This window comes from Microtus oregoni, unplaced genomic scaffold, assembly GCF_018167655.1.
Source record: "Microtus oregoni isolate MIOR12 unplaced genomic scaffold, Mior012 000026F_ref0000081, whole genome shotgun sequence".
Taxonomy (NCBI): Eukaryota; Metazoa; Chordata; class Mammalia; order Rodentia; family Cricetidae; genus Microtus; species Microtus oregoni.
Window position 1 is genome coordinate 14,508,793 of NW_024543085.1, and position 15,825 is coordinate 14,524,617.

The window sequence follows — 15,825 nt, forward strand, 5'->3', positions numbered from 1 at the left end:
ATTGTCTCTTTCGTTCCCTTTGTAATTTGTGTGCCTGAAAAAGTCCCTGCATCACGAAGTACTGAAACATCTTTAATCAAATGAGTTAATAGACTCTTTAAACATTGGGAGACTTTAGATTAGAATAATTGGAGGCAAAGGGAAGCTAAGTCATTTGATCAAACAACTTAGCAATGATATTTATTTTTAGACATCACTCCTGATGATGATTTTGGGAGAACTGGAAGCTTCAGAGGGAAAAATTAAGCACAGTGGAAGACTTTCATTCTGTTCTCAATTTTCATGGATCATGCCGGGTACTATCAGAGAAAATATCATCTTTGGTGTTTCCTATGACGAGTACAGATATAAGAGCATCATCAAAGCTTGTCAACTGCAGGAGGTAAGCAAGTCCATGAAGAAATGCTGTCTGTGTTAGCCACTTGTTTCATTGTTGTTGCGATAAAATCCTTTGACAATGCAACTTGGGGAAGAAAGGGTTTGTTTCAGCTTGCACTATTACAGGCGTATTCGGCCCAGAATGGCACAGAAATGGCAGAAACACAAGGATGACTAGTCACGTTCTCTCCATATTCAGGAAGCAGACAGAAAATAGGAAGTGGGGTCTAGGTTATAAATCCTCAAGGCCTGCTCCCAATATCCCACTTCCTCCAGTAAACCTCCACTTCTTAAAGATTACTTACCTTTTCCAGAAGTACCACCAACTGGAGATGAGGAGCCAAACACTTCAGTCTACTGGGGATATTTCACATGCAAACCACGACATTGTTTATGCACATTGTCTTAAGACTAACCAAATTGCATGTTTAATTCTCTGTTCATTTAATGTATACATATCAAAGATTCCTCTAAGAGTAAGCTATAGTAGGTGGGTCAGTAAGTAAAACCCATGACTCATGCTTTAAGCTTGGAAATTTATAAATAGAAACAACTTGTTTTTTTAAATTACATTGGGTTTTGTAAAAGTTAAAATTCCTTATGCACTCACTGGATGTGGCACATTATGCCTGCAATTCCAATATTCAGGAAACTGAAGCATGAAGATCATGAGGTTGAAGCCAGTCCTGGCTATATAATGAGTTCTAGGCCAGTCTGCATCACATGGTAGAATTATGCTAAAACAAACAATGCCAAACTCTGTGAATTCAACAGTGGTATTTTGTGTATGCTCTGAAATCACAGTGAGAAGAGAGCTTGTCTCATAAAGTATTGGGTTAACCTTGAAAAAGATAGCTATGATTTTTCAAAAGCCCATTTTCATAACCTGGAGTTTGGCACATTCTGCATTTTTTACAAGACTGTTTCTAGATGAGCCTTTGTGGGTGGAAACTGGAGGGAGTGACAGGTCTTGTCTGGCTTATTTATGGGGTCACAGGATGGGGTGGAGTGGTTCCTTCTTTTTAAATTTAGTTTTGGCATTGAATATGTATTTTCCCATAGAAATGATTTTACAGATGGCATTTCAGTACCAAAAATCAATCTACAAAATTGTATAAAGCCAAAATATAGCATATGTACATTGTTGGTAATCAATTTGGACCAGTGAGCCTCTCTACCTTGGGATAAGTGAGTGCAGCATCATGAGCACTGGTAGACCATGGGAATAGTTGGTTAAAGAAGATTGTGTATATTTTGAAAGGTTCATAGTAGAATGCCATTTATTAATAATGGAGGATTATATGGACTGTCAATTATATTTCAATTAAGCTGTCAAAAATAATGAAGGGTGAATAAGCAAAACATATTGTTCTTTCCTCTGTTTGAATGGCCATATTAAAATTATTTTAGAGTTTATGATTCAGGGTATTTTAGTATATTAACAGGGTGGTACAGTGATGACCACTGTTTTAGCATCTATAAAAGAAACTTGTACTTACCAAGAACCCAATTCTATTTTCTATGTATGTGCTAGCTCTAAGCAACCACCAGTATATCTCTATAGAGTCTTCCGTGTTTTACATTTTGCATAAAAAGAACCACTCACTATATCTTTCATACCTAATGAAAGTGAATTTTTTTTATTTATTGAGAATTTCATGCAAGTATCCAATGTATTTTTATCTAATTCACCCCCAAATATATGCCTTTTAACTTCTCTCTTATCCTTGGCACCCACTTTGCCCAACTACATTTTTTTTTAACCCTCCAAGTTCAATCAGTGCAGCTAGTGAATGGCCTTACCGCCATGCATATACTGGCAGCATTAAAGAAATTTTAAAGTAGAACTAATGAGTCTCTGTCAAGAAAACATCCACCAAGAAATACTTTCTGTGCTTTACACAGTATATCCAGAGTGATAGAAACATCCATAATGAATTTAGTTTTATGAGTAACAAGAGGAAACAGAGACTATATCTGGGTCTGTTAAGGAAGAGCAGCCTCCAGAGGGAGAGAAGGGTATTGTGATGGCATGATTTTCTGAAGAGTTGTAGGGATTGCAAGAAAAGCTTGTGACCTGAAGGACTCTTTGTTAGGAACATTAGAACTTCAAAAAAAGCAGAGAGAAAGTCAGTCAGAATTTAAGAAGTAGAAAAATGGAGTTTGATTACTGAGAAGATTAAATGACATAGGTACTTCAGAGTGCATTTGTCACAAAGCCCCTTCAGGAAGCATTAACGTATTTTTACTTCTTTTGAAGCATAGACTAATAAGACCATTACTGAGCAAAGCAGGAGGAATACTTTGAAAGCCAGTTGTTATTACTAAATGACTATAATGGAGGTAAAGTGGGTAAGGAGCTGAAGAACCATGGCACCAAAGAATAATGAATAAGAATTTTGATATTAACAAAACTGGTCATGGGGGGCTGGAGAGATGGCTCAGTGGTTAAGAGCATTGCCTGCTCTTCCAAAGGTCCTGAGTTCAATTCCCCGCAACCACATGGTGGCTCACAACCATCTGTAATGAGGTCTGGTGCCCTCTTCTGGCCTGCAGACATACACACAGACAGAATATTTGTATACATAATAAATAAATAAATATTAAAAAAAACTGGTCATGGAAAAACTTATAACAGTGGCATTTTAAAGTTTTTGGCTTGAAAGACATAGTAAACAAATCTTTGGTTATCTATGAAAGAAATCAAATTATAGCAGATCCCGAGGTTTGGATGTGGACACATTGACTCTGCTCAGTATCGGTGAGAGTTGGAATCATCTTGCTTTTTGTATTTCTTTTACATTCATAAAAATTATTTGTGTGGTTCCTTATGTCAGATTGTCCTGGTTTGATTTCTGGTGCTACGATTTTGACCAAAAGCAGCTTAGGGGAGGAAAGGAATTATGTGACTTATACTTCCTGGTCACAGTCTCTCCTTAAGAGAATTCAGGGTAAGGAAATCAAGGCAGGAACTTGAAGCAGAAACTGAGAAGGAATTCAGTTTTCTCATTTACTCTCTGTCTTACTAACAGGCTTTTGCTAGTTAGCTTTCTTATACACATGGACTAACTGCCATGAAGTGGTCTGGGTCTTCCTTCATCAATCAGCAATAAAGACAATGTCCAACAGACATTCACAGACCTGCTGATCTGGGCAATCTCCCAATTGAGATTTCTTTTTCCCAGGTGACTCTAGGTTGTATCAAATTGACAATAAAAACTGACTGTTTACTTTAGGAGTGGCATGGTGGCTACCAAATGAAGCTTAACCATTCTTCATATCAAAGGATTTATAGGATAAATTTTGGGGAAAAAGCTTAAGGATCCAATTTCTGTGTGACATTGCAGTTGTTAGGTTAGAATCAGTGTTGGGCTTTGAGCCTACTTGGAAGCTCATCTCTGAGAGAGGACTTCTTAAAGAATAAGTTAAAAAGATAGATCACATTATGTATAAAAGAAACTGAACAGAAAGTCAGGATATGAAGCCACTTCGTGCCGAAGATTGTAAGCAGAGTAATGGAACCAGGGTATACCTAAAGAGAGTGAGTGAGCAGGAGTGAAGTGGGGAGCTGTTTCACAGAGCCCAGTCTTGGGGAGTTTATCTTGGAGAACTTTACAAGAATGCTGTAAGAACTTCGAAGTTTATCCCTGTCGTTCTGCGATGATGGCAAGGAGAATGAAGGTGGATACTATATGAAGTTTAGTACGGAATAAATAGCATATATTGTGAAATCATACAAAGCTGAGTCATACCATTATTTAACTTGTCTATACTGTTTTTAATCTCTGCAATATGAAGCTAATAATGCCTATTGTATAGCTTTTGTAGAATCCTCTAGTTCATAAGAGGTTCATCAAAAATAAAGCAGTCTATGGAAAGTATCCATCTGCCCACCTCCCTCCAATCCTAGAGATTGAGTTCAGAACCGTGCTTTAACTTTGTCATTATAACCCGTTATACCCCCAAGCCCTAAAGATTTCTTTTAATTGTTTTCATGTGTCCCATTTTGTTTCTGAGTGGTTATTTAGGTTATGTCTTTTTTTAAAAAAAAATGATTATTTTTATTTTTTACTTACTTATTACACAATTTCCCCTTTCCCTTTTCCCCCTCCAAACAACTGTCATATACAACTTCCACCTTGCTCTCACTCAAATTCATGGCTCTTTTTCTTTGTTGTTGTATATATATGTAACATAATAATATATATTCCTAAATATATACATCCTGCTCAGTCTATGTAGTATGTTACTTGTAAGGATGTGTTCAGGGGTGACCATTTGTTATTGAATAGCCATTTGCTGTGTCCTTTGCTAGGAAGACTACCTTAAGCATTCTTTTTTTTTTAATTTATTTATTTATTAAAGATTTCTGCCTCCTCCCCGCCACCGCCTCCCATTTCCCTCCCCCTCCCCCAATCAAGTGCCCCTCCCTTATCAGCCCAAAGAGCAATCAGGGTTCCCTGACCTGTGGGAAGTCCAAGGACCGCCCACCTCCATCCAGGTCTAGTAAGGTGAGCATCCAAACTGCCTAGGCTCCCGCAAAGCCAGTACGTGCAGTAGGATCAAAACCCCATTGCCATTGTTCTTGAGTTCTCAGTAGTCCTCATTGTCCACTATGTTCAGCAAGTCCGGTTTCATCCCAGGCTTTTTCAGACCCAGGCCAGCTGGCCTTTGTGAGTTCCCGATAGAACATCCCCATTGTCTCAGTGTGTGGGTGCACCCCTCGTGGTCCTGAGTTCCTTGCTCGTGCTCTCTCTCCTTCTGCTCCTGATTTGGACCTTGAGATTTCTGTCCGGTGCTCCAATGTGGGTCTCTGTCTCTGTCTCCTTTCATCACCTGATGAAGGTTAATATTCAGGAGGATGCCTATATGTTTTTCTTTGGGTTCACCTTCTTATTTAGCTTCTCTAGGATCGCGAATTATAGGCTCAATGTCCTTTATTTATGGCTAGAAACCAATTATGAGTGAGTACATCCCATGTTCCTCTTTTTGGGTCTGACACCAATGATAGCCTTTGCTGGAGAGGTTGTGGAGAAAGGGGTACACTCATCCATTGCTGGTGGGAATGCAAACTTGTGCAACCACTCTGGAAAGCAGTGTGGCGGTTTCTCAGGAAATTCGGGATCAACCTACCCCTGGACCCAGCAATACCACTCTTGGGATTATACCCAAGAGATGCCCTATCATACAACAAAAGTATATGCTCAACTATGTTCATAGCAGCATTGTTTGTAATAGCCAGAACCTGGAAACAACCTAGATGCCCTTCAATGGAAGAATGGATGAAGAAAGTATGGAATATATACATATTAGAATACTACTCAGCATTAAAAACAATGACTTCTTGAAGTTTGCATACAAATGGATGGAAATAGAAAACCTTCAGCATTCTTTAGGCGCCTGTAGTTCCTATTTTTTGTCTTGGATTGAAGCTCCAGAACCTTTCCCCTTCTACATTAACATGTTCATTGGTGTCCCTGCTGTTCTTCCTTGTCCCTTTAATTTGCAAATTACCCTTCTTTTTCTTGGTTAAAGAAAATGTTAAGTAAAACTTTTTTTTAAAAAAATTTTAAAGAATCCCCAAGTCATTGTTCCTTTCTGTCCTGCTGCTTTTTGTAACTGAGTTAGAATTTTTTTTTTTAGTTACCCTATGAAACGCAAAGGCACACAAACAAGATTTTTCTTAAATCACCTTTCTCTTTAAATTGGTAAATGCTGTCTCAGGATGAACTAACCAGTATGTTACTGCCCTGTTACACTGGTATGACTGTCTCACCTATGCTTTGGTCATCTTAACTACAGAGTAAAGCTCTTGACACAGCAACTCTAAAAAATGTTATTTTACTTGACTTTACCTCGTGCCCTGATAGAGTAGTAAATTTTTACTCGATGACTGTTTTGGAAAAGGTTTGAAGTAGCATGTTATCTTTACGAATTTTGCTCACAAACGTTCTGTGAGTGGCAGTGTCTCAGAATCTGAACAGACAGTTACGTGAAAGAACACGATTGCTGGGGACTTGACTGCTGGTTTGCTATGGAATAAGTACCAGGGGTCTACCCTGCTTGCAGTGTATTAAGCTTCCATGTTTGTTTCTGTCATATAAATACTCCTTCATGTCCAGAAAGAACTTCATATAGTTTATAATCCCTATGAAGATTTTACTTTGTAAGTGTGTAGGAGTGTTGGTCACAGGAACAGAGGATACGTACAGAGTCCTCCATGGTTAAGCAGCTGGCATCAACACAAGAATCCTTCAGCATAATCTCTGGGTGGTCCTTCTTAAGAAATCCAAACATTCATGACCCTGTTTTCATTTTGACTGATGAAGTTGACCTGTGTCCTAATGTGCTGAATCTAGGCTTGCAACTGATATCAGGGTGGACTAGTCTCTTTCTCATTTTTGTTCAACTCCAAGATCTTCAAAGGTCCACGTATGGCATGATACTCAGTGTCATAGGAGTAGGTAGGCATGTATGAGTTTGGGAGGGCAAAGCATGCACAACATAGTTCACATAGTTTTCTGATTTCAGTTTGTTGTTGGAAATTATTCACTGATGAGACAGCTAAAGCCTCTATCATGGGGAAGGGCACGGTGGTAGTTTTGTGTTAATAGAATAATTTGTAGCATGCAGTCGCAAATGAATAAGCTATGTTGGTATTTTTTCCTTTTAACCTCTTTTAGGAAGATCTTCATGTCCTGCTTTATAAAAACAAGTATTTGAATCTAGATTATAATATAATGGCCTTAGAGATGAATTAAGAGTCACTTTTATAATATTGTTCCACATCCTTATGTCCGTTTGTTTTTTTTCTTTATTCTCCCTCATAGGCCTTTAGGGTTTTCCTTGTTACTTAAAGATTTAGTCCCAGCACTAGAAAGTGTGCTAGTTAAAAAAAAAAAAAATCAGTATAATTAAGCCCTAGTCAAATTACATGTTTTTTATGAAATTATAGTTTTATTTCAGTATTGAAAGAAAGCTTACACTGTTCTCTTGTCTACCTTTCTGCATCACTTTTATCATTAGCTTCACTTAGCCCCACTGACAGAGGAGAATTCTAGACAGCCAGTGTTTGGGTAATAAGTGATTGGCCTGTCTTTATTCAGTGACTCATTTTCTTATAAAAGTACCTGGGTTTGGAGAAGTAATTGACTTTTATAACACTGTATGGTGGGGACTCTGGGTGGGGACTGTGCAAAGGAGTCAGGGGTTTAGGATATATAATCGGCTTCCACAAAATTATTGTGATACTTTTGAAACCACAAAATGATTCCGAGTAAGTAAGCATATGCCATGACAGCCATTACACAAGCATTACAGCAAAAATATTTACTATGTAAGGTGAAGAAGGCAAGCTCTCCATGTTTTTCTCTTCCATAACTGCTTAGTAGTTTTCATATTTAACTTGCTAGAGGAAATGCTAAGAAGGAAATTGCCAAAATTTCACACACGAAAAATATATATCAAAAGGACCTTGGAAGAGAAATTGGCAAGAAGTAATAAAAAAAAACTTGGGAGGGAAATAAGCAGAGAAACAAGTCTGCTCTGAAAAATAAATTCCATCATAGAGATTCCACATGACTAACTGAATTTGAATTTGACCTCCGGGTCTCCAGGTAGTTCTGCCAAGACTAACCTATGAGAAGGTGAGACTTAACCTTTGAATAGTCAATTTACCAAGGTAGGATAATTCATAGCTTTACAATTAGAAGTAATGAAAAGATAAAGGTGCTATAGGATTTAGTATTTGCAGTAGCTCAGACATAATAGATATCTAAAGCAGATATTTGAAGCACATTGAACTATGTCCCTTTCACCAGAATAAATCACATTGACAGGACCCTAAACTACCTATAATTTTCTGTTGATGGGTGTTTAGAGAACACTGGATCTTATTTACTGTAACATGAAGCCAGGAATACTTTATAAAACAACTGAACCAGAACTAAATGGGAATGTCATACTGTTTTATGGACTGAACTGTTATTTCACTTCATTTGAGCTCCGGAACTTAAAAAATAAATACTAGCTAATACTTAGGAAAGTGCATAGATGGCCACACTGGGTTACGCACTAACATGAACTGGTCCATTGAGTTGTCGCTTCCAGTTTATTCAGTGACAGCTTTAGCAAGAGTTTGCAGTCAGGGTAAAAATGTGCTGATTTTAAAGTGCAAACCAGGTTGTAGGCCCTAAAAGGCTAAAGTTTAGGTACTAACACCATAGCAGTAGAGGTAATTATCAGGTTAACAAGTCAGAGTTCTTACGTCTCTAAAACCAAAATAGCCCTGGAATTGCCACTCCTAGTGAGATTTGGTCAAATCAACAGAACAGGAGTATAGAACATAATTATAACTGTCTGAGAACAAACTACCCCATGAATAAATAGCGAAATTAGGATGGTTAAGCCTGGCCTTCATATTTAGAGCAGAAAATTTAACAACAGTAAAATTTCCAAAGATAAAAATCACTTTATAAAATCCTTATTACATATTTTCAACCTTTTAAAGAAGATCTAGATTCAGAATTTTTCATATTTAGGTGATGAATGATTTCATTATAAACCAAGAAAAGTTTTTAAAATATAATTTTAGATCCAGGATGGTGCTCAGAAGTCCCTGGCTAAATTTCATGTCTACAGCAAGATTCTAACATCTTACCAAAGTTGTTACTCTGTACACAGAGATGATAATAGATGCTTTCCCAGGGAAGGAGTCATTGTGTTTCCTACACTGAGTGCAAAGTCTTCTCAAGACAGGCAGAATATGCTGCCATTGTCCAATCTTTTAGAAGTAATTTCATAATGTTGGATAAATATTTTTATTTATACTTTTAAGCTATTCTTGGTTCAGATTGATGAAATAAAAAGAAATTGATCTCAGCAACTTTTTGTTGAGTTCCTACAATAAACATAGCACTGAACTAAGCACTCCAGATGTTACCTGCAGGTATAACAAGGAACTTATTTATAGTGACATTTTGTCTACAGAAATTTACAGCAGGAAGACATGCATTCATTCAATAAATATTTATGAGTATAAGCATTGAACTAATAATTGTACAAAACTCTGGGAATTACATTGATGAGCAAGGCAAAATTCTTGTTCTCAAAGAGTTTTTTATTCTAGTAGAGAAGATGAGCAATTAAAGACTAGTGTAGGTTAATACACTCTATGTTTCGTAGCATTTTTACATAAGTAAAGGAAGTAACAATGTGGTTCTAAAAGATCCTGGATGTTTCTCCCAAGGAAGTGATATCTAGGGTGAAAGATGAATGAAGAAGCAGAAACAAGTTTCAGAAGGGAATGGAACGTACCAAGGCTGAGAACCAAAAGGAAATATTGTGCTACAGAGCTAGAATCAGTTCTATGTCACCACACTACAAATTGAAATAAGCATGGAGCCTTTGGCAACATAAGGAGCTGTGTGTATGTAGTGTGGTTAGCATAGGAGTCTGGAAAGGAAGGACTGTGTGATAAGAGGTGAACTGGGAAAGGATAGTTATATTCTGAAGGTTCTTCTACGCTACATTCAGGAACTTGGACTCTATTTAAGGTTCATGAGACTCACAGAAGGGTTTTAAATTAGAAGGTGATACCATTACGTTTACCTTTTACAAAGATGTTTTGAGCTACATTGTAGAGTGCTCATACTCTAAATAAAAGGAACAGCAAATCTGGTGGCAGGTAGGTAGTTTTAAAGGTTGTTTCACTGATGCAGATGACAAATAGCGTTGACCTACTAGGTAGGAGAAATACTTATTACAAAATTGAGTACAGTAGCCACTGTTTGATATGGGGATAAGGAAGTCAGATTAGTCAAGATGTTGCCAAGTTTTTTCATTTTAATTTTACATTTTAAAATAGTTTTAAAAAGAATTTTAAAACTTTATTAAAGTATGATTGACACATATAATTTATATCTGTTTGCCATATACAGTGTGATCTGGAATATATTTATCAATTATATAGCTGTCATTTGCATTTGTGTAGGGAGAGCATTTAAGTTCTGCTCTCTAGGTCAGGAACTGTGGACCACACTTGGTGGACCTATCTGTAGGTCCTTGCTCTCCTTTGTGTGAGTGAGTGCATATCGTGGCAAACGTGTGGAGGTCAGAGGGCAATATTTGGTACCGAGCTTCATTTCTACCATGTTTGAGGTGGCCCTCCCTCCCTCCCTCCCTCCCTCCCTCCCTCCCTCCTTCCCTCCTTCCTTCCCTCCTTCTCTCTCTCTCTGAATAAATTGCTGCATATGCCAGGTTAGCTGGCTTGTGAGCTTCTGAGCCTCCGGCAGTTTTCCTGTCTCTTCCTCTCATCTTCCAGTGCAGGCAGCCTTGGATTACAGACACTTGAGGTACCATGTCTAGTTTTCATGTAGGTTTTCGAGATGCAGGTGCTTTAGCCACAAGGTGTCTTCCCACCCAGCCTCAAGCCTTTAGAGTTGATAAGTACTATAACATATATATTTTTTTTTGGTTCTGATAAAGAATTATATAAATACTGAGCTTTAATTTTCTGCTATAAACTTGGTTGGTATACACTAGTGAAGGCAAACCTTTTTATCTTTTAAAATTGATGAAAATTCTCACATCTATGTTTTCTAGCAGGTCTTAGTTTTTGCCAATATTTTCACATGTAGCTATTTGTAATAAAGTTTGACTCAAAAACCTATCTTAGCTAATGGACATAACCCAATTTAAATTATGAACTCCTTCGTGTCTGCATTCTATTATGAGGCATACCTCTGTTGATCTGTATCATAGACAACTGGATAGCTGGCTGGCATACACATTCACAATTACAGTTGCCTATGGGAAGAAATGTGTGCTAGATTTCTCTCTTTTTCCAGCACTTTCTTGGCTGTCTCACTTTCCCCCACATAACTTCTTTCTACCTTTTTTCTTCTGCCTTTCACTTATATCTCTCTTCCACTGTGCTGTTTCTGTATGCATAAAGCAAGGCAGTGTTTAGTGATTTTTAAACATTAATAACAGTGGGTATTAATCATCAAGTGATTCACAATTAAAGATATGCTTTATTGAGCAGCATTAACCTGAAGTTAATGTTCCCTTAGTCCTAACTTCTCACCGTCTCCTTCCCACAAGCATCTGTATTGTCAAGGTTGTTCAAAAAGCAATAAGCCAGCCATAAAATCAGTTTATGGTATTTTCCTATCTTCAAAGCTACAGGAAGCTCAAATGTACTCAGCAAATATTGCTAAATGACACAAGACTATTAAATGTAACGCTCCACCCTTTCTTCTATAAAATAACCTCTCTTCCCTCTCTCTCCTCATTCTTTCTCAGTAGAACAGCCTGTATCATTATGGCTCTATTGTGTAATCAATTCAGAGCAAATGAAATTCATATTAGCAAGTTTCCTGAATAACTTCTGGTTTATTTGATATAGCTGAATGAAGCGGAGATGATAAATTTTAACTTTCTTAAAAGTCAAGTGATAATTGTTAGTAAACGGAGTACACCACAGTGAGCATGTTCTCCACTCCTTAATAATAAAATAAGTTAATCTTTATTGCACACTTATTATAATATTACTTTGACCCTCTACAGTATGCTTATCTCAGCATATTCAAGTGTTTTACAACCTCAAACATACACATTGTGTTGTGTGCACAGACTGCTTTGAAGTTGACATTTGCCTTTCTGACTAGCCTATAATAAAGGAAGTCAACCGAAAGAACAAGTGTCAGATGAGGCTCTCAGCACTGTTTAAGCACCACTGTCATAGGCTGAAATGCAGATTCCTAGGTCCCTTCCAAATTCCTCTGAATCAGAGTTGCAGCAATTTTGACAAAATTTCTGGGTTTTTCTGATTATTGGCTTTGGAGCTTCACCTTAGAGCAGGTTATGTAAACATTTGGTGTTGTTTGTAGATAAACTACACTGAATTGGAGGGGGAAATGAAAGGGGGAAAGTGAGCTAATTCTATTTTAATTAAAATTTTATGTTAAAGACTTAAATATCATAAAAATTAAAGTTAAAGAAAATTAATATGTAGTAGAGAATAGTTTGAAAGAAAAGTTTCTAATATTCTTCAATAAGAATATCTACTGATCTAATAAGTTCATATTTTAGAATAAATAGCTTTCTTTTACTAAACAAAATTCTACTTTACACTTGCTTAGCATGTGCAAGGCCCTCTATTTTATACACAGTACCAGCTTTTTCAAAAAATAACTAAATAAAATCTAGTAGCTAATTTTAAATAAGGTCAATTATTATTTAATATCCTTATCTAGGACCCTACCCCTACTTTTGTGGATCAATCCAAAGAAAATCCAGAGAATTTTCCGTATCAGTAAAGAAAAGTAGAGTCTCTTCCTGAGTGCCAGGCTTACTCTAAAGGCCACATGTGCTCGTGGGCATTTTAAGGAGCGCACAGAGGATGGCCACACAGTCATGGCCGTACTCAGCACCACTAATTGAACTAGGGAGGTTATTAACAACAGTGAAAATAAAAAGACAATGCTTGAGTGAGATGCGATGGGGGACACTAACAGGAGATAGAAAGAGGTAGCTGTGAAGATATATGATCACAATACATTGTATAATGTATGGAATTTCCAAAAAGAAAAATACTATTCAAAAAGAACCCCTCCCAACACGACTATCCAAACATGAGCTGAACAAGGACAGTAAAGAACTATAGGTGACTGAGGAAAGCTGGGAGAGGGAGACCTAGTCTTCTCCAGGGAAAAACAAACCAATTAGCTGTCCAGTACAAAACAGTTAACCCTGAAAACATACATAAAAGTAACATGTGCCTGAACAGACTATATTTAAGAATATATAGGCATATACATACACCTGTGTGCATGCAATAGCAATTGGTAGAAAAGGAAGCTGTGAATTTTAAAGAGAGTGAGGAGGGCCTTATTGGGAGTGTTCGGAAGGAGGAAAGGGAATGGGTAAATGTTGTCATTTTATTATAATTTCAAAATCAAATCAAATCAAAACAAAAGCCCATCATGAGTAGTATAAGAGATTCTTTTAAGTTGTACCTTTCACAGATGGGAAAAATCCACTATGAAGTCTGACACCAACACCCTGAAGATAAATATCTTACCAGATTTGAGTGTCCTTAATAGTCGACAAAGATCATTGTTTAACAAGGAATACAAAACAGAGCGCTTTGTGTGAAATCAAACAGAGTGTCAAGTACTCATAAATCTGCAAATGGATGAGGCATAAACTAAGTAATCAAACCAAGTGCTCACATTAATAGAAACAGATTGGCAGTGCTGGTGTATTAGGCTTTAATGAGCTTAATCTCAGTTGTCAGTGCACTCCTACTGCCTGCCTTCATTTCAGTCCCACCAGCTTCACGATGGTTATGGACTGGGAGATCTTTAAAGGAATCCACATTTCTCTTCACAAGTGGTTTCAGTCCATAAAACGAGGCTCCAAACCTTGGCTTAACACATCAAATCCTTTATTTTCATACCATTGATAGTTAATTCATACAACTAATATGTGTTGTGGAAAAGAATATTTATATGTCAGTATCTATTATGTGCATTGTTAGATATGGAGACAACATCTTACTCGGACTTTTTTTTTCTCTATTAGCTAAAATAATTGAAAAAAATAATTGTGGAATGTTTATTGGAAGCATGTTTATGGGAAATAAAATGTCGATGGATTGTGACTTGCAAAAGCAAAGAAAGTCTTAAGTACCATGAGAAGATAAGGAGGTAGTAGAAAAGAATAGATGGGACTGGGAGGAAAGAAAGGAAATTAAGATCAGTACCCAACTGTAGCTTCCTTCACATCTCAGGTGAATCCACTCATGGAAGGCCTCTGTCATTTTCTTTTTTTTTTAATTGATTTTTATTGAGCTCTACATTTTTCTCTGCTCCCCTCCCCACATCAACCCTCCCTCAAGGTCCCCATGCTCCTAATTTACTCAGGAGATCTTGTCTTTTTCTACTTCCCATGTTGATTAGATCTATGCAAATCTCTCTTAGTCCTCATTGTTGTCTAAATTCTCTGAGATTGTGTTTTGTAGGCTGGTTTTCTTTGCTTTATGTCTAAAAACCACCTATGTGTGAGTACATGTGATAATTGTCTTTCTGTGTCTGGGTTACCCTCACTCAAAATAATGTTTTTTAGCTCCATCCATTTGCCTGCAAAATTCAAGATGTCGTTATATTTTTCTACTGTGTAGTACTCCATTGTGCAAATGTACTACATTTTTTCTTTCTTTCTTTCTTTCTTTCTTTTTTTTTTTTGAGATTAGAAAGGGATTTAATTTTTTCTGTACTGAGTTCCAAGAAAATACATGAGGACAGATGTTAGGCTTCATGATTTCCCAGAAATATCTTAGGAAATCCAAATCAAAAAACAAAAGCCTGTCTGTCAAAGGTCATGCAGTATATTGAGTCCAGGGCGCAAGAACAGCCACCTCAAAAGCATGAAATCTTCTAGGTCTCTGTACAATCTATACTCAGTAAGCCAGCGTAAACCATGAATTGAGCCACAGTTAAATATAAACATGCTAGTATCTTATTTTAAGTAATAAATAATATCTCTTTCAACTAATAGTCGTTTTTGCATACTCTCTATTTTTGCATTAGCTGCTATTCCATGGCAGGATGGATACAATTTCTAGACTTTCTTGTCCTAGCTGAATGCCTCTGTCATTTTCTGTCTGCTCTGTTGTTACTTCTTTTAGCTAAGCAATTAACTTACCAATTAATATGTACTATTTTATAATCTGTACTAAAATGGTCTATTATAAATTTCGGTTCTTTTTTTTTTTTTTTTTTTTGATTTTTCGAGACAGGGTTTCTCCGTAGCTTTTGGTTCCTGTCCTGGAACTAGCTCTTGTAGACCAGGCTGGCCTCGAACTCACAGAGATCTGCCTGCCTCTGCCTCCCGAGTGCTGGGATTAAAGGCGTGCGCCACCACCGCCCGGCTAAATTTCGGTTCTTACTTCTCCCTCCAAGATTATAGTTTACCTTCTTAATTAGGTTTGCACTGTATGGAATCCTGAACTATTTCTTAGAAACAGATCTTCTTTTACTACACCTTGGTGATTGTTGCCACAGAGAAGCTCATTATTGGGGGAGGAACGACAAGTGTGGTAGGAAGGTGACAGAAGAGGTAGCATGGGTGGATGAGGACAGAGATAATATGGCTAAGGGTGTTTGTGCTGTTGTTTGGGAAGGTGAATGAGAGAAGTGCTGAAATAACTTGCCTTGTCTCTTGACAGCCACTGAAAATGTCTGCATATTGCTGGTGCGTGAAGAGTTTTAGTTTCTCTTATTAACAGGCTTATTCATTATTTTCAGTTTTTTTAAAAAGTGATTTTAAATTGAAAGTGCATTTTAACATTTGAGTAGGATTTGAGTTTATATGATAGGCTTATGGGTAGTTTCCATACATAAACATTTCACAAATATACATCTATTTTACTTTTGATATTTT

At 37.1% G+C, this 15,825-nt stretch overlaps 1 protein-coding gene across 1 annotated transcript in view; it reads left to right on the forward strand.

The window, feature by feature from the left end:
* The window catches only part of Cftr (CF transmembrane conductance regulator), a 135,192-nt gene that overhangs the window by 64,732 nt on the left and 54,635 nt on the right, over positions 1-15,825 (forward strand). Inside the window, exon 11 of the mRNA XM_041675665.1 lies at positions 191-382. Coding sequence (XP_041531599.1) covers positions 191-382 — 192 coding nt within the window. The remainder of the gene's footprint in view (positions 1-190; positions 383-15,825) is intronic.